The following is an 18,697-nucleotide window of genomic DNA, read 5'->3' as shown; positions in this document are numbered from 1 at the left end:
CTGACGTCTTCAGCTTCCTACAGTCATTGCTGATATCCTCAGCTTCGTCTTTGAGTATTGCTGACGTCCTCAGCTTCCTCCACCATCATTGTTGTTATCCTCAGCTTCATCTTCAAGTATTGCTGACATCCTCAGCTTCGACTCCAAATATTGCTGATGCCCTCAGCTTTGTCTTCAATTATTGCTGACGTCCTCTGCTTCCTCCTCAGTCTTTGCTGATATCCTCAGCTTTGTCTTCCAGTATTGCTGCTATCCTCAGCTTCGTCTCCTAGTATTCCTGACGTCCTCAGCTTTGTCTGCAAGTATTGCTTATGTCCTCAGCTTCCTCCACAGTCATAGCTGATATCCTCAGATTCGTCTTCCAGTATTGTTGATGTCCTCAGCTTCCCCCACAGTCATTGCTGATATCCTCAGCTTCGTCTTCAAGTATTTCTGATGTCCTCAACTCAGTGGCGTAAGTTCATCACAGTCGCCCGGAGGCAAGATAAATATTGGTGCCCCCTATTTCCTATATTAAGATAAATATATGTATGTATGTATGTATGTATGTATGTATGTATGTATGTGTGCGTGTGTATATATATATATATATATATATATATATGTGTGTGTGTGTGTGTGTGTGTGTGTGTGTGTGTGTGTGTGTGTGTGTGTGTGTGTGTGTTTGTATGGAGTGTTCTGAAAACAATTTATATACTGTATTTATACATTTATTGGCTTACTGAGTTTCAAAGCATTACATGACCATTGCCCATGGTACCTGAAGCAGCTACTGACCCCATACTGCCCCACTCGATTACTGCAATCTGTAGATGAAGGACTTTTATTTTAGCAGTACCTAGAATCTCCCGTAATTCATCTGGGGGTCGAGCTTTTAGTCATGCGGCTCCAACTCTATGGAACTCACTTCCCCGCACAGTGTGAGAGGCCCCAACTATAGAATCCTTCAAAAGTAGACTCAAGACTTTCCTGTTTACTCAAGCATTTCCATAATGTAATGTCCCTTTAGTATCTCCATGCTTTTGTATTTTATGAAAATCTGTTCTGTACTTCATTATTTTCTGTACTGTATTATGCTATGTATCTGTTAAGCGCCTTGAGTCCTTATGGAGAAAGAGCGCTATATAAATAAAATTATTATTTAATTGTATTTTATTTTAAATCACACATTTCTTAGCAGTCATACCCAGGATTAGAACCCATGACCTGTTACACTGACAGCAGACACCTTACTGATGGAGCTATTTGCTCCTGTAGAAGAAGCATGAGAATTCTAAATATATGAAGTTATGTGTAATTGTCAGAGAAGTATCTTCATATAGTTAAAATTCTCATATTTCCTATACAGGAACAAATAGCTTCATCAGTAAGGTGTCTGCTTCCAGTGTAATAGGTTGTGGCTTCTAATCCTGGGTGTGATACTTGTAAAATGAGTATATTCAGTATAATAAAGAGGGTGTGATTTGTAAAGTGCAAGACCAGTGAGGAAGTCGGCCACTGAAAAAACAGCGACATCTATCAATTAACTTAATTCAATGGTGTCACAGAATGGGAGGAGAGGTGCCCCCCTTCAGAGCAGGAGCCCGGCGGCAGATGACTCCGCTGCCTCCCAGAGTTCTGCCTCTGCCTCAACTTCCTCAACAGTTATTGCTGATGTTCTCAGCTTCCTCCACAGTCATTGTTGATATCCTTAGCTTCGTCTTCAAGTATTGCTGATGCTCTCAGATTCCTCCATAGTTTTTGCTGACATACTCGGCTCCATCTTCAAGTATTGCTGATGCCCTACGCTTCCTCTACAGTTACTGCTGATGTCCTCAGCTTCATCTTCAAGTATTGCTGATGCCCTCAGCTTCCTCTACAGTTACTGCTGATGTCCTCAGCTTCATCTTCAAGTATTGCTGATGCCCTCAGCTTCCTCTACAGTTACTGCTGATGTCCTCAGCTTCGTCTTCCTTCAAGTATTGCTGATGTCCTCAGCTTTGTTTTAGTATTGCTGATATCCTCAGTCTCGTCTGCAGCCACTGCTGATGTCCTCAGCTTCATCTACCATTATTGCTGATGCCCTCACCTTCTTCTACAGTCATCGCTGATGTCCTCAGTCTTCGTCTACAATCATTCCTATAGACTCCAGTCTCTTCACAGCTATCACCCTTGTCCCAGCCAGTGACTGGAGCATCTCCTGTATTGCTGGTCCACCCTGCATTCCGTCTACTCCCCAGTCCTCATGTGATTCTCCATAGGTGACAACCCAACTACTCATTGCACTGGTGGCTCCCACTATGAGCCTTCCAGTACCCATAGCTGGTCACCTTGCATCATAGTTCGTACTGCCTGGCTGCCCCACCTGGATGAGCAGACCAATTCTTAAGCCGGCCCAGTTCTGTCCACAGCGCTCAAGACCATACCTAGTGTCCAGTACTAGTCCGGGTGCACAAACAAACCCAGCCGTGACATGCAGGTGTTGATATTAGTCATATAGGCACACACCAGCTGATGACTCAAACTATGAACATCCCTTCACAAATAGGTAATGGAGCAGGGACTCTGGAACTGCTTTGTAGCAAGTATTAACCAGGTCTCTCATAGGAGCTAATCAGGAGTCTTGTTTTTCACCATGTCACTCTACACCATCTTACAGTTTCTCAAGATGCTCAGTAGTGAACTTGGTGGCCATCTTATGGTAGTGCATAAATTCTCCCTGGAAGACAGGAAGACTGAAGTCTTCACAGTAGTGCACTCTTCTTTCTACACCTTCTTGCTACAAGCTTTTCAATGTTACACAAACATGTAAGTTCAGCCTTCCCATAGCGACCTTCAAAATAAATTGGATTTAACACATCAAAAGGCATCAAGATATCATGTGGCTCTTGTTTGGTCTTCTCAGCAAATATATCAGTAAGAGTCCCCTCACTGACAGCATGGACCATGGCAACAGGCTCTCAACTCACAAACTTGTGACTGCTGTCACTGTACTGTTTCTTGGTGCCTCTCATACTCGTGGCCTTTACATATTGTAAAGTCCTTTTCCCTATCATGAACTTCCATTCGTACCAATATGATTTTGACTTTGGCTTCTGGATGTTCCAGGGCTCACTGAAAGTGATGTTTGCAAGTTCTTCATCATACCTCATAGGTGGCTAAGATCTCCTCTATGGTTAATGTCCATGATAATAGTCTCTGACTCAGATATATCTTCAGCTGCTGGTATATCCCGTGACACATGCTTGCTTTACATATCAGTTTCCAACTTTTCTTCAACTTGAGTTGTTTCTTTGGAGATAACATCTCTAGACTTGACTGTCTTTTGATATTTGAATCCATAATCTGTAGCCATTGCTTTCATGGCAATAGCCAGCCATGATACACTTCACTGATTTTGAACCCGGAATACTTCTTCCCTCTTTGATAAATGGACATAGGCAACACCTCCAAAAGCTCCTAGATACTTTACACTTAGTTTTCTCTTTGACCATGCTTCAATAAATGTTATGTCCTTCAGGGCAATTACAATACTTGATATAGTCTGCAGTGGATAAGGCTTCTGGTCTGCTTGTCTAGGCTTGCAACCTTTAGCATGCATTTTACTCTCTTCTTTAGTGTGTGGTTTGCCTATTCACTGATACTGTTTTGCTCAGGAGTATTTCTCCACCATTAAAAGATCTCGGGGTTTGAGTCTGTGAGCAGTTAGTCTCTTGTAATCTGCAATCTTTTTAGCCACTTCAGATGTTTCTCTGATGAAGTACACACGTGTTATCCTTGTAAAGTCATCTATAAACTTCACAAAATGTCTTTATCCACTCTCAGACTTTACTTCTATTAGACCACACACATATGAATGTACTATTTCAAGTGGTTTTGTATCTCAGTTTGTTGATTTTGGATATGGCGGACAAATCTTTCCCCACAATACAGCTCACACATACGGGTTTCGCTGCATTAGTAACAGACATTCCTGTGACTATCTGTAGCTTTTCAAAACTGTTATATCCGAGATGACCAAATGTTCTATGTTAGAGTTTCTGTCTCTGTTATTTCTTTATTCTCTCAGACTTGTTTGTTATTTCTTTCCTCGCTCCTCAGTTACCTCCTAGTCTCCATTGTTTTCCTTCCCTTTGCTCTGTCCATCTCTTGTCTAATTCTTAGTTTTACTTTGTGTTCTCCCCTACTGGCACTGATTCAGGTCACTCCTGGTTGAGCTTGTACTACCTTCAGTGGCAAATTCCTGGTGGCATCCGAGTACCGGTAGGCACATTGCGCCTTAAAGGAAAAGCGGCTATTATACACTAGAAGACCTACTGAAGAGTTCTAAAAGTCTCAACCAGGGGTGTACAAGGGTCAATGCACAGAAGATCCTTGTGAGCTCTAGCCTCCTTAGGAAGAGAATCATCACCCACTAAAACCATCAATATGTACATCAAGGATATACAGTGTCGGACTGGGGCATAAAGGGCCCACCGGGGGAATGCAGTGATAGGGGCCCATACTTAAAGGTGTGGCCAGCCTACAAAGGGTGTGTGGCCAGCCTCCACAGAGGCTTGAAATACACAATAGTCTAGTACAGTAATGCAACATATCTACCATGTATAATACAAGTGTACAGCCTGGAACCTGATCCCTAGAGGAAGGAGTGGGCACTCAGGCAGTGGGGCCCACCAGTAGTTTCCCTGGTACTCCTGTGTTCCAGTCCGACTCTGAGGATATACAATTGCTGATCCTGTAGATACTGTACAGTCCCTCTTCTGTTTTGCACAGTGTACTTTCCTTTAGCGCAATGAACTGTGGCCTCTCCGTTCTAGGACCCTTATAGTGATACGATTTTTTTTACCATCTCTGGTACATCTTGGATTTCTGTGACTTTTGTTCTTATTCCAATCTTTAAGCGAGCTTTAATTGATCAAGTTTTTGTAGTTACAGTATAAGCATTTGTTTGCCAATCGCTTTGCTTGTGATAGGGCCACATTTGGTTAATATGTTTAATAGCTCCTCATTGCTGCTGTAATGTCTTGTTGCATGTTGATATACTGTATCAGAATTCTTTTCTGTGGCTATCTGCAACACTCAGTGCTGATTCATCTTAACCACTGCATTTCTTGTTTTGCATAAGATTCACATTCTTTTGCATGTACTCAAATGTTTAATGACCTATCTTGTGACAATTGTAGCACTTACACTTGAATTTTTTTAATTTTTGTATGCAATGCAGTAGTCTCCACACATGACACACAGCGCACATGTTCTTGCAACTTTAATAACTTTGCTCTGACTGTCTCTGGTTTTTTTTTATTTTTGTAAGATATTACGGTATAAAGATATATAACTGAGAGTGCTCGCAGTTGTATATCATTATATCATTTTACTGAATTTCTTTACCAGGTAACTGTCCTGATTATCTTTTGGGAGCTGCACATCTTAATTGAATGATCAGCATATATTAATTTACTTTTGAAAGTTTGTGCCTGAAACATAATACATATAATATTTTATATATTCTCCTCTTTTTCTGTGATTTTTTTTTGTGTCTGACTCCAACGCCATAACTAAGAAGTTAAATTTAGGCATCGAGTTTTGTAACATTGTTGTAATAATCTCTTCATCGTCTACTTGCACTCCAACAACATTAGTTGCACAGAAACAGACATATTATTGTCTATTTAATCACTCATACTGCTGCATTCATTTAATTTTAGGTTTGTTCTGCACATAAGACTTCTATCTTGATATGCTGCCTGTTGTGCCGTTTACATGTCTTTAGCTGATGTCATCCTATGTGTAATATGGTAGACTTCTTTCTCTAAACTTAAACCAGTAGTGCACATGGCCATCTCTACATCATCTGGGCTTGGACCTGCATCTGATTCTACATTGACCTTCCACAAACTTTCACACGTCAATTGCATTTCCATAGAAAACTTCTAGGTTTTATAATTCTCTACATGTTTTAGCTTGATAAATCCCATTTTGGGTGTAGCTCCTGTATTCGTGCTTCTTACAGACATAACTATGCAGCTTCTGTGTACTGACTAGCTTCTTTGCTGACACTATTAGAAATGATGTATGTGCAGGTATTGATATTGCAATATTATATCGGCACACACCAGAAGATGACTTAAGCTATGAACAGCCCAGTTACCTAATCAGTGGTATTGGTTAGTTTATTGATGGATAGCAAGTACAGCAAAACTCACTGTTACATGTGCAGTGGTTGATGAAGAGGAGCTTGAGGGGAGTGGGGTTTTATACAGCTTACTAGCCAGTGAGTGGATGCTGCATATTGGTAGCAATGTAGGGATCCCGGAGTTGCTTTATAGCACCTATTAAACAGGTATGTCATAGGAAGTAAGAAGGAGACTTCTGTATTTCTCACAGTCTCACACAGTTTCTCAAGAAATGCTCAGTAGAGACTCTGGTGCACTCCTTTTTCAACACTCACTGCCCTCACACTTTAACTGAAGCTTAACACTTGACTCTAAGCAGGGGTGTTTTAACAGAGGAGGGGGCCTGTGTGCACCTCTGGGTGGGCCTCCTCCTCTGTACATCACCGTAGACTCCAGCGCAGGTCTCAGGAAACATGGCGCCCGCTATGTTCCAGAGACCACAATCACTACAGCACATGTGCGGCGGCAATTTTGGTGGTGATTTTCTCTGCGACTGCAGCCCCCTATGCTGGACTTCAGAAAGGTAAGTATTAAAAATGTGTGCAGTGTGGGCCCCTCATGGACCCAGGGGCTCGTGTGCACTGCACACATTGCATCCATTATAGAAATAAATGCCTATGACTCTGAGGGTACCAGGAACTGATTGGGAAAATGCATGGGACTTCTTGCATCATTCATTCACCTGCATATCAGCATTCTCACTAGTCAGAGCATTTGCTATAAGTTTGCATGCATACCGTGGAGTAAATTTACTAAGGTGGGAGCTTTTTAGAACTGGTGATGTTGCCCATAGCAACCAATCAGATTCTATCTATTATCTTCCAGAAGCAGCTAGATAAATGTTAAGTAGAATCTGATTGGTTGCTATGAGCAACATCACCAGTTCTAAAAAAACTGCCACCTTAGTAAATTGACCTGCGTGTGTCTGCTGCTTTCACTCTATGGAATTCAGCATACATGTCCTCCTGGGATCAGTACTAACTCCCGCTGGACGGGATCCCGGTGGTTGAAATACCGACGCCAGAATCCCGACCACACAATCCCGACAGGGGTGGCGAGCGGAACGCAGCCCCTTGCGGGCAAGGTGCCTCACTACGCTCGGCACACTATTATATTCTCCCTCTATGGGTGTCGTGGACACCCACAGAGGGAGAATATGTCGGGATTGTGCCGGTCGGGATTCCGGCATCGGTATTCCGACCGCCGGGATTCTGTCCGGCGGGATCTTGACCGCCTCCTGTCCTCCTACCTCTATGACTGTTTGTTTTTACCCAGTTTGATCTTCTAAGTGTGAACAGTTGTAAAGTGCAACGGAATTTGCTGCGCTATATAAAATTGTTAATAAATAAATAAAATATATACATGTGAAGTAATCACAATGTAGCTATGCCACACATTTTTTTATGCAATCACATACCTTTAATGAACACTTTTGGCTCTTTTGAATGTGTTTGATTATAATCTCTGGAATTTTTGATTATATACCAACATTTTTTACACCATAGATATGGCTTTTACCAACGGTGAGATGTGGATGAAACGCAGGCGCTTCGTTCTGCAAACTCTGAGGAATTTTGGGATGGGGAAGCAGAGTGTGGAAGAACGGATACTGGAGGAGGCACATTTCCTCATCAAGGAGTTTGAGAAAACAAAGGGTAAAATATTTTATATAAACTTTTTGACTGATCTGAATATTTATTTCACATGTAGTATATTTCTAAGATGGATCACATTTCAAACACACTAACTCTTTAAAGACACTTAGAGAGTGTAGCAGCCATAGATCATGTAATAATATTGACTACATATTTTAGACTGTTTCCTACATGGCTGACTACACTCACCCTTTGGCAATTAGCTCTTTGCAGATTTGTATTTTAATCCCACTTTTCTCACTCTTGCCCCCCATTCCTTATCCTTAAATCAAAGTTAATTATTTGTTTTACAAATATTTTGACAGAGTGACACTATTTTGATACAGTTCAACAGAACTTTTGCAATGTTTACTTTATCAGATTGTGGTTACTTTGTAACCTGTAACTTGATCTGCACTGTAGACCAGTGATTTCCAAACTTCTTTGAATCACGGCACCCTAGAATATCATAATTTTTTTCACGGCACCCCTAGGCCAAAAATGTATTATTGAGAAATTTAGAAAGAAATGTTACATCAAGTAGATCGCATTTATATGTCATCTTTAGGGTCAGTTGTGTGGTGAGGAACAAGATTTGCTTCTGTTTGGCCACATATTTTATGACTGGCAGCCACCAGCACTGGTTTTGCCTATTATATTGACCATGAATAATTTGAATTGGTCCTGGACCACCAACCCAGGGCACCCCTGCAAGTGTCCCGAGGCACCCCAGGGAGCCACGGCACACAGTTTGGGAACCTCTGCTGTAGACCAATAAAAACTGTTTGAAAACAACAAGAAGTAGGTGCCAGCAGAGGTGAAAGCAGTTTCTGGTCTACTGGAAGTCATGGTTTTGTAGGTTGGGGGATTATTCCTATTATAAAAAACTCAATCCTTTGCCTTACATGATGTTGATATGAATAAGGTATAATCTTACACTATAGATATTCAAATGTAATTACATATAACCATGGTTATAAATAAAAATAAATGAATAAAGTTCACAGATAAAAAAAGACTGTCAATGGAGCAGCAAAAAAAAAAAATACAATGTATACTGTACAATAGTAGTAATTTATCTACTGGGAAAAAAATAAATTATCTTACATAGTATGTTGAATTGATCTGGGGATGGCAATAACAGCTGAAAATAAAAAGAAAATGCTTTATTCTTGTAATAAAGCAGTTTTCTTTGGCCAATAACTTTTATGTTTTCCTGACAATTATTTTTTTTTGTACTAAGTGGAACATAAAGCCTAAATCGGGCCATTTCTTATCGTTCGGCTTGGTAATAAAAAATAACCCTTAGCACAGGTCAGTGAGTATTGCTTAGCTGGCTCATCAAGAGTTTAATTCTAAATGACATTAATAAGTGTTTATCTAAAACAAACAACAAAATGAGAACAACCAAAAAATGTCAGTGCTGGTCTCCATAGGAAAAGAATCAAGCCAGATTAATACTTGTGGGGGCACCGGGGAAACCCTGCCGCTAGAGTCTCATAGGGCAGCCCAGCATCTCCAGGAGGCCTGGGCATGCCCCCAGAGCAGGGGCGCCAGAACGTGTTGATGTGGGGGGAGGCATATATATAAATAAATGTTGGCGCTCCCCCTCACACAATTATCCACCATCACCCCACCCCACGCAGGGAGCACTTACCCCCCAGATCACCGCAGAGAATCTGATTAAAAACTCCAGCGCCGCAGCGTGCTGCCCCGTGTCCTCCTGTCCTAGCCGGCTCTCAGATGCATTACTGGGAGGAGGCGTGGCCAAGCTGAGCCTGTTGTGACATCCCTGCCTCCTCTCAGCAATGCCTCTGTGAAGAGCCAACTGGACAGGAGTCAGGACACGGAGCAGCACGCTGCGACGCCAGAGTTTTGAAGTCACAGTCTCTGCGGTGATCTTGGGGGTAAGCGCTCCCCCTCCCCATGCCTGCACCTCAGTCATGTTTGGGTGGGGGGCATGCTGCCCCCTTGCCCCCCCCCCCCAATTGCAAAACGCCTATGCCCCAGAGTGATGTAAACAGAGGACTTCCTGTGAGGACATGCGTTCATAGTGATGAGACGGGAGACTAGCCACAATGCAATGCCCCTTCCCACAAGGTGACCCCCTTTTAGGACTCATGCGCCTAAAACGTGCGGGAAGGCTATTGGCTGCACTATAGCGCTCAAGCTATTGTAACTAAAACCAATAGGGATGTCCTAATCTTTAGTGAGAAGCAGGTACATCCTGAGAAAGATGCCCCAGTGAGATTCATAGGGATTTTTTGCCCTGAGTGGAAGCTTATGAAAAATGCTATAGAAAAACACATGCCAATTTTAAGTTAGATCCGGATCTCTCCTCCATTACTGACACCAAATTACATATAAGCTGGCGAAGATTCAAAAACATCAGAGATCTATTACTCAGAAGTCATCTGGACACTGGGAACTACAAAAGACCGACAGTGACAGTAACATTTCCGTGTGGTCACTGTAAAGCTTGTACACATATCCAAAAAAAACAAATAGATAGATATGGACAGGAGATAAAAATCCTACAATACTTCAATTGCAATACACAGGCCTTGGTCTATTGCATCATTTGTGAGTGTAATCTCAAATATGTTGGGATTACCTCACGGAAGTTCATAGAGAGAATTCTTGAACATGTGGGGAATGTTCGCAATGCCACTTTGGATATTGCGCGGATGAAACAACTGACTTCCGTAGCGCGACATTTTAATTTCAAACATAAAGGCTCCACTCAGGATCTTAAAGTCTTCGGATTAGAACAGATCAATCTGGGGATCAGAGGAGGAGATGTCATGAAAGAGCTCCTCAGGAAGGATAGTGAGTGGCCGTTCCGACTGGGTGGGCTCAAACCCCTAGGGCTCAATGAGCATATCAACTTCGGTGTCTTCCTTCCTATAGAGCCAAACAAATCTTCCTCTCTGTTTCCCTAAGAAAACCCCTTGTAGTTTATACCGGCTCGTAGGCCAATTAGTTGGGCTCTCTAAATCAGGCAGGACTGCTGTCCTAAATGTTCACCTGTACACCACTAGATAGTATAGGAGAACACTATTTACCAATTTTCATCAGTCATAATGTTTCCTCATTACACCTTTTTCGGCTGTCACTCACAGGAGTGTAGTTCCGAATTGCAATTGAGTAAGCAATATAGTCTGCAAAATGCCTATCCTGGCATGAAGATACATATATGGTACTTTTATTCACTCATAGTTTCAGGTTAATCTAGGCCCATTGTCGGTATGGCAGGCCTCTTGTCATGAACAATGTTTTTCAGCTTTTTCAGTGTTTTCACCTGGGGGCTCAGATGCTTTCGTTTTATTTGCCACCCCTTCTTCATATTCACAAACGTTTGCACCATGGTCTAACCACCGTCCTGCCCCTTGGTTACTCTCACGTCTTACTTCACCTTATAATTCACTAATTCGCAACATACAGTCACACACACTCAGTTTTCTTTTCCCGTCACCCACTTTTTGCCACGTAACCAAGATATCGTCACAACTGACGAGTACATGTTTTCGGTTCTCTTTTTTTGGCACTCTCCAGTGTATCGTCTTAATAGACGAGCACATATGACTTGAATATATGCAATATTTCACTTATACACTTTTTTGACCCTATAACGCGACAGCTTTATTTTCACATTTTATTTTTCACATTTTATTTTCACATTTTCAGCCAGTCACTTCCATTGACTTCAGGCGTATACTTTTCTGGTGAATCCAGAACAGCATAGTGATATACTCAGCTTATGTGAATATATAGGGACATATATCTTCATTATGCATATCCTTACCCAATAGGCTACGTATGAGGTATTGCCTCCTATTGCTTCCATTGCTCTCTGATGACGTCTTTTGGTGAATACAGTAATATCTGTACAGTAATATCTATATTAATAGACAGGGATATTATCAACCAATTGGCAATGTATGAATTATTGCCTTTCACTGCTGTCTTTTTGTCAATGGTTACCTATATCTTTTTATTCTTAGTTTATTTATCTCTTTATCAATATTTTATTTTTATGAGTCAATCATGGCACAGTAATACACTTTCATTGGGCCTATCCCTTTGTGTTCACTTATTATGGCATGCAATAGACGGTAATAGCCATTTTTTTTTAAATATTCACCAAGCTTGTCATTCGAGACACTCTAATAGATTTCACCTATGGCACATTTGAACATGCAGCAGATGTTGCTTCTCTTCCGGACAATATATGTCTGATACCCCATTTAATATATTTATAGATATATCGTTATGCAGTCACATACTGTAACATTCACCTTAATATATATATATATATATATATATATATATAATTAACTTCTTAATTGATTTCTCGATTTCTCAATTTATCATTCATTTTCCTTCAATTTTTCTCTCATCTAGCTATTATTCCTGTCCATCTGTTAACTAATATCAGTACTTTGAACTATTTTTCATTAGCCCCAGCATTGACTGGTTGCCTAGCAACCAGCCAAAGCGTCTCTTTTAAGATGCAGTGTGAGGGGGCATAATTCCAGTCACTGAATCAGGTCTCACAAAAAGCAGTGCTTCTAAGTGAAGACACTGCAATATGTTCCTGAATATTCATATGATCACATTTCCATATAGCTCGCTCTCACTTATACAAGTGAGGACAATAGTTATGAGTTTTAGAATAAACCTTGAAAATAATTAACACAATAAACTAAAAATCGTAACCTGAATATAAGACCGAGACCAATAATTCAGCTCAATGGACATACTCTATTATGAGCATTCTAGTTCAGCAGTACATATATTTCACCGCTGCCTTAAACACATTGATATCTATGCCCACAATAGGGACAAATACCGCAGCCCCGGCCGAGATACCAAACTGGTTGCTTAACAACCAGCTGACCGCAAATGGGACATGACGTCAGTCAGATGCGGGTGGACGGGATTTAGGTGTTTCTGAACCCTCATCCAGGGCCGTCTTTTCGTATGGGCTCAATGGGCTCTTGCCCAAGGGCCCCCGGAGTATAAGGGCCCTAGGCTGATAGCTGAGGGTCCCCTCTTTCCAGGGGTACCAGATTTTTGAAAATCGGCCCTGGGGAACCGGAGATATCTGACATTAAAGCATGGGTCCCCAACCAAGCCTGTTAATTGCACTTCCCAGCCTGATATCTTGGGTTTTGTCTGACTTAGAGTATTTGTGAGGGTATAAGCTAAAAGCTGTGACTCTCCCCTTTTGGTGGACACTAGTAGCTTATCTCTACTATGCCCAGAACCCGAGATATCATCCTTCAAGCAGCTGGTCCCTGCTCCAGCTCCGCACGCCTAATATGCAGTTTTAGATTTTCGTTGGTGAATTGCTCTGGCTCCTGAACTCTGATCCCCAAGTCCCCAGAACCTTCTGAAAGGTGGGACTCTAGTTTTTTTTATCTCATTCAAAGCTAAGAAATATATTATCAGAAACTTGAGATATCTGCAGTCAAGCAAGCTGCCCTCCCAACGGAAAATGATAAATATTAAGCCCACTCCACTATCCACCCCTCCCCTACGTATTAAACACCCGCTACCACTCTGGAATTCATGTAACAGGGCCCCTTCATTCAGCCCAATGCCCCCTTCTACAGTTTAGCCCCATCTGTGCAGTAAAGGAGTAATTATCAGAATTTACTGTTCCAGGTCCTACATGCTGAGCTGAAGATAGAACACCCCCTACCACCCGCGGGACATCACAGCTGCACTGATAGCACCCCCCACCCCTACCGCTGGAGGATGGGTAGGGGGCCCAGTGCATTGCTGTGCCCAGGGGCCTACACTGCTGTTAAGACGGCCCTGCCCTCATCAATCTGCCCTCCGTACCTGCGCCTCCAATAGATTTAGAGACACTGTGGGGAGACATTCCTCCTTTTAAACCTCACTTCATTTTACTTGTACCTGTCACAGGGACACCAAACAGGAGCTCCGGCCGGCATAACAAACGGTTGCCTAGCAACCGACCGACCAGATATGAGGTAGCGGCCTGATGTCCTTGCAGATAGGCAGTGAGTCATAATCTTACATGACTCCGTTTTTAGCTGATTGGCTGCCGTATTGTGAACAGGAAATTTAAACCCCTTAGTGCAGCCTCACAGTGTAGGTCAACCCCCTATTTCGGAAGTGAACAAGCCCGCTTGTCAGGCGAAACGTTTTCCAATCCAGCCACCAGCCCACCAAAACTAAGGAGCACCGTAATAGCAGCCTCTGTTCCCTGACTGGGATCCAGGTAACAGCCGGAGGATAATCGGAGCATTTTTGCACGTTAACTCCTCTGGCTTCCAATTCTTTCCCTCGCTGCAGAACAGTATCATTTACACACAATGTACAGGCACTGCCCCAGGATCCAGGGGCTAGTGCCGGCCATTATTTAATGTAATAGATTCACCCGATTGTAAGCTAGGCAGTTTTAGTGTTGCAGTTAGTTTTCAGTAGCCAGCCAGCACATTACAGTGTGTGTTGGGGTCAGCTTCTAGAGGTATATACCCACACTACAGAGTGAATTTTTTGCACTATATTATTGTTCAACTACTAGGATGGATGCTATTATTATTATTATTATTATTATTATTATTATACAACATTATAGTTGATAATGTACGTATATCTGCGGAGGTATTTTTGTTGGTACACATGGAATATTCTGATCTATAGCCATTGTTTGTAATGCACTTAATTCAGCACCTGTGATTATAGCTAAATGTGCATTGTATAATTTGGCAATTAGTGAAACTAACTGGGTGTGATACAAAGCAATACCACCCGCAACAATAGTGTGGTGAGAATGGCTTAAAAACTCATCTTTGTAGCAAATAAATTGTATCCTTTTATTTATAAGGAGAGATTGCAACATATTGCTACTTGCTGAGACTGACTATTCCAAACTCCATTCTCATCTATTGAACATCATTTTATCACTCAATACCTTCTTGTGCACACTGGTCTCAATTTTCTCCAAATTTTTTTTCCATACTTCACTTATTCGGTGAACTCTCATCTGAGATCCAGGTTTATTCCTGCCTAACACAGACAGCAGATTCACCCATCTTTAGTTTATATCTCCTGTTATATACAAGACTACCATTATCATATCTTTTCGGTGCTCTCTCATTGGTGCCTCTATCAGTCTGGGGATCCTACTACCATACCATCCCATATATGCCCGATCTCGTTTGATCCCGGAAGCCAAGCGGCCTGGGCCTGATTAGTACCTGGAGGGAGACTTCCTGGGAATACCGGGTGTTGTAGGATCTACAGGGACCGGAGGAACTCTCAACACCAACAGCAGAAGCTCCCCTTGTCCTTTCTTCTGTCTTCTGCCAGTGTGCACAATCTATTTAAGTTAATTAATCTAATCATTACTTCCTAGTGAAATAATATACTCTTATCCAGTATACGGTGCTGCCTTAACCCAGGTGGGGTACAGTGCGCCCCCTTTTTGTTTGCCACGTGTGGCCCTATCAATACAATTTTTGTACTGGTCAGGGTGGCAGGGTACAGCCCAGATATATGGCTGTATACCCCCTATTCTCAAGTAAGGGATTTAGTGACCAGAACATTAAATATTTTTTCCTTTTTTTAAAACATTTAAGTTTCTAGCACTGAATAAAATCTAGAATTTATATTTTGTTCCTCACTTGTCTCTAATATCTATATCTATCCTTTTTTCACATTTGGGTAATGTGGCACTGTGAGCTACATGACCTTTTAGTGGTAATATAATAAAAGCTATGTTTTATTAGTGTTCAAACATATTGACACCCGGTATTTACCGATCCTCAAGAGTGCGCCCACACTAGAGTCTTCTTTTCTCTAACATAGTTACTTAAACAACCAAAAAATGTCAGTGCTGGTCTCCATAGAAAAAGAATCAGGGCCAGATTAAGACTTGTGGGGGCACCGGGGCAACTCTGCAGCTAGAGTCTCATAGGGCAGCCCAGCATCTCCAGGAGGCCTGGTCATGCCCCCAGAGCAGGGGCGCCAGAACGTGTTGATGTGGGGGGGGGCATATATATAAATAAATGTTGGCGCTCCCCCTCACACAATTATCCACCATCACCCCACCCCACGCAGGGAGCACTTACCCCCCAGATCACCGCAGAGAATCTGATTCAAAACTCCAGCGCCGCAGCGTGCTGCCCCGTGTCCTCCTGTCCTAGCCGGCTCTCAGATGCATTACTGGGAGAAGGCGTGGCCAAGCTGAGCCTGTTGTGATATCCCTGCCTCCTCTCAGCAATGCCTCTGTGAAGAGCCAACTGGACAGGAGTCAGGACACGGGGCAGCACGCTGCGACGCCAGAGTTTTGAAGTCACAGTCTCTGCAGTGATCTTGGGGGTAAGCGCTCCCCCCTCCCCATGCCTGCGCCTCAATCATGTTTGGGTGGGGGGCATGCTGCCCCCTTGCCCCCCCCCACCTCCCCTAATTCCAACGCCTATGCCCCAGAGTGATGTAAACAGAGGACTTCCTGTGAGGACATGCATTCATAGTGATGAGACGGGAGACTAGCAACAATGCAATGCCCCTTCCCACAAGATGACCCCCTTTTAGGACTCACGCGCCTAAATGCAGGAAGGCTATTGTCTGTACTATTTGTCACCAGCCTCGGTGCTGCAATTGCTTCCAGCTTTGTTCTGCATGCACAATTTACATAAAGTGCAGAGTGGCTACTAAAGCCCAGTACTAACGGGAGAGATGTGTGCTGAGCGATCTTAACACAGGAGGTCATTCCGAGTTGTTCGCTCGTTGCTGATTTTCGCAACGGAGCGATTAAGGCAAAAATGCGCATGGTACGCAGTGCGCATGCGCTAAGTATTTTAGCACAAAACTTAGTAGATTTACTCACGGCCAAACAAAGATTTTTCATCGTTGAAGTGATGGGAGTGTGATTGACAGGAAGTGAGTGTTTCTGGGCGGAAACTGAGCGTTTTCTGGGAGTGTGTGGAAAAACGCAGGCGTGCCAGGATAAAATACAGGAGTGGCTGGAGAAACGCGGGAGTGGGTGGCCGAATGCAGGGTGTGTTTGTGACGTCAAACCAGGAATGAAACGGACTAAGCTGATCGCAGTGTAGGAGTAAGTCTGGAGCTACTCAGAAACTGCTAAGAATTATGTATTCGCAATTCTGCTAATCTTTCGTTCGCTATTCTGCTAAGCTAAGAAACACTCCCAGAGGGTGGCTGCCTAGCATGTACAATGCTGCTAAAAGCAGCTAACGAGCGAACAACTCGGAATGACCTCCACAGACCGCTCAGCACACATCTCTCCTCCATGCTCAGCACAGCGCGATTTGCTGAGTAAAGGGGGACGAGGATGGGGGCCACTTACTTCACACAGCGCTGAAGTGAGAAACCTGCTAGATTGATCCTGCATGCAGGCCAATCTAGCACCGGTGATAGTGCATCGCTATCGCTGTGGGGGGCATACACACGGCAGATCCATGCTTAAAATCTAAGCAATCTAGTCAGATTGCTTACATTTTAAACATGATCTCTCTGTGTGTACCCCCATTTAGTCCCCTGACCAGCAGCACAGACATGATACGTTACCTGACACTAATGAGGAACTTGAAGTCACTGCACCGTATGCAGTCTGTCTGTGATGAAGAAAACAGAGCCATGGCAACCCTCGCACAGGAACAAGTGAGACAGGCACCTGTGCTCAGCAATTTTATGGTCACGCCGGCCATGTGGGGGTGGCCCTCTGTATGTGTGTGTGTGTGTGTGTGTGTGTGTGTGTGTGTGTGTGTGTGTGTGTGAAGGGGGGGCGGGACCACTGCATATGTTTCACCCCTCCCTCCTTAATCTGGCCCTGGTAAGAAGGGTGTCAAAAAAATGCACCATTTAAACTTATTTTCTAAACAAATAGTACAATTATATTTTTGTAAGGTTAAATTCAATCAAACCAATTAAAAATCATCCATGTACTAAGGTATAGATTGTAAACTTGCAAGCAGGGCCTTCCTACCTCTATTACTGTCTGTTATTACCTAGTTGTGTTTTTATCATTGTTGTTTACAGTTGTAAAGCACAGCGGATTTTACTGCTCTACAGAAACTGTTAATAAATAAATATTAATACAACCCCAGAGTGGTAAAGAAGTAATTGAAACTACTGCAATATTGTTATCAAATAGACATAATAAAGAAAAAACATTAAATATTAGCAGTTTTTGTTGGAAGTATGTGTGTACAGGTTTGACAATTCATGCACATTTCAATACAAGGATGCACATTTCAAGTGAACAGGACATGCGGTGCAGCCGAGAGCCCCTGGACCTGGTAGCCAAGAGGGGCTGTTTGGTGTGACCAGTGTCATGACTGTGACAAAATGAGAATGCATGGTTACCCAGAGCATTAAACTGGCTTTGCATAAAGCAGCCTTTTGTTACTCAGGGGAATATGTACTAAGCAGTGAAAAGAGCGGAGAAGTGAGCCAGTGTAATCAGCATGAAGTAACATTTGTAATTTGCATACTTTCAAATTATACAGGGTAGCTGATTGGTTGCCATGGGCAACTTCAGACACTAAGCTCGGAAAAAGACAAATGACTGAAGATACAAGTGGGCCACACTATACATTCCATCATGCAGCATTGTGCTTAATCTGTGACTTTATGTCAGCTCCATTGTAAACCAAATACAAATCCTTAGTACCCTGTCAGGGACATTGTAATAGATGAGCAGTTTTGTTGCAGTGGGCCCCCTAACTTGCGGAGGGCCCCCATACTTGTACCAACAGCTGTGCAGCAGCAAACTTGTAAGTGATCCCAGCACCGCCATCTTTCTGTCTACATTTGAAAAGACAGCACATGTGCAGTAGAGAGCAAAGACTCTAGCACAGTGCAAAAATCTTTGATGTCTGCTGTGTCAGCGCCATCATTCTGAAAGCA

General features: G+C 42.8%; 1 protein-coding gene and 1 pseudogene across 8 annotated transcripts in view; both read left to right on the top strand.

The window, feature by feature from the left end:
- The window catches only part of LOC134949257 (cytochrome P450 2F3-like), a 266,609-nt gene that overhangs the window by 184,495 nt on the left and 63,417 nt on the right, over positions 1 to 18,697 (top strand). For all 8 annotated transcript variants that reach the window (XM_063937738.1, XM_063937740.1, XM_063937744.1 and 5 more), the window contains one exon: positions 7,661 to 7,810. In XM_063937738.1, the coding sequence (XP_063793808.1) occupies positions 7,661 to 7,810 (150 nt within the window). The remainder of the gene's footprint in view (positions 1 to 7,660; positions 7,811 to 18,697) is intronic.
- On the top strand, positions 14,948 to 15,064 carry LOC134950064 (5S ribosomal RNA; annotated as a pseudogene).

Source organism: Pseudophryne corroboree, chromosome 8 (genome assembly GCF_028390025.1).
Source record: "Pseudophryne corroboree isolate aPseCor3 chromosome 8, aPseCor3.hap2, whole genome shotgun sequence".
In the NCBI taxonomy this organism is placed as follows: Eukaryota; Metazoa; Chordata; class Amphibia; order Anura; family Myobatrachidae; genus Pseudophryne; species Pseudophryne corroboree.
Note: the sequence above shows the minus strand (reverse complement) of the source record. Positions and strands in the feature narration are given on the sequence as shown.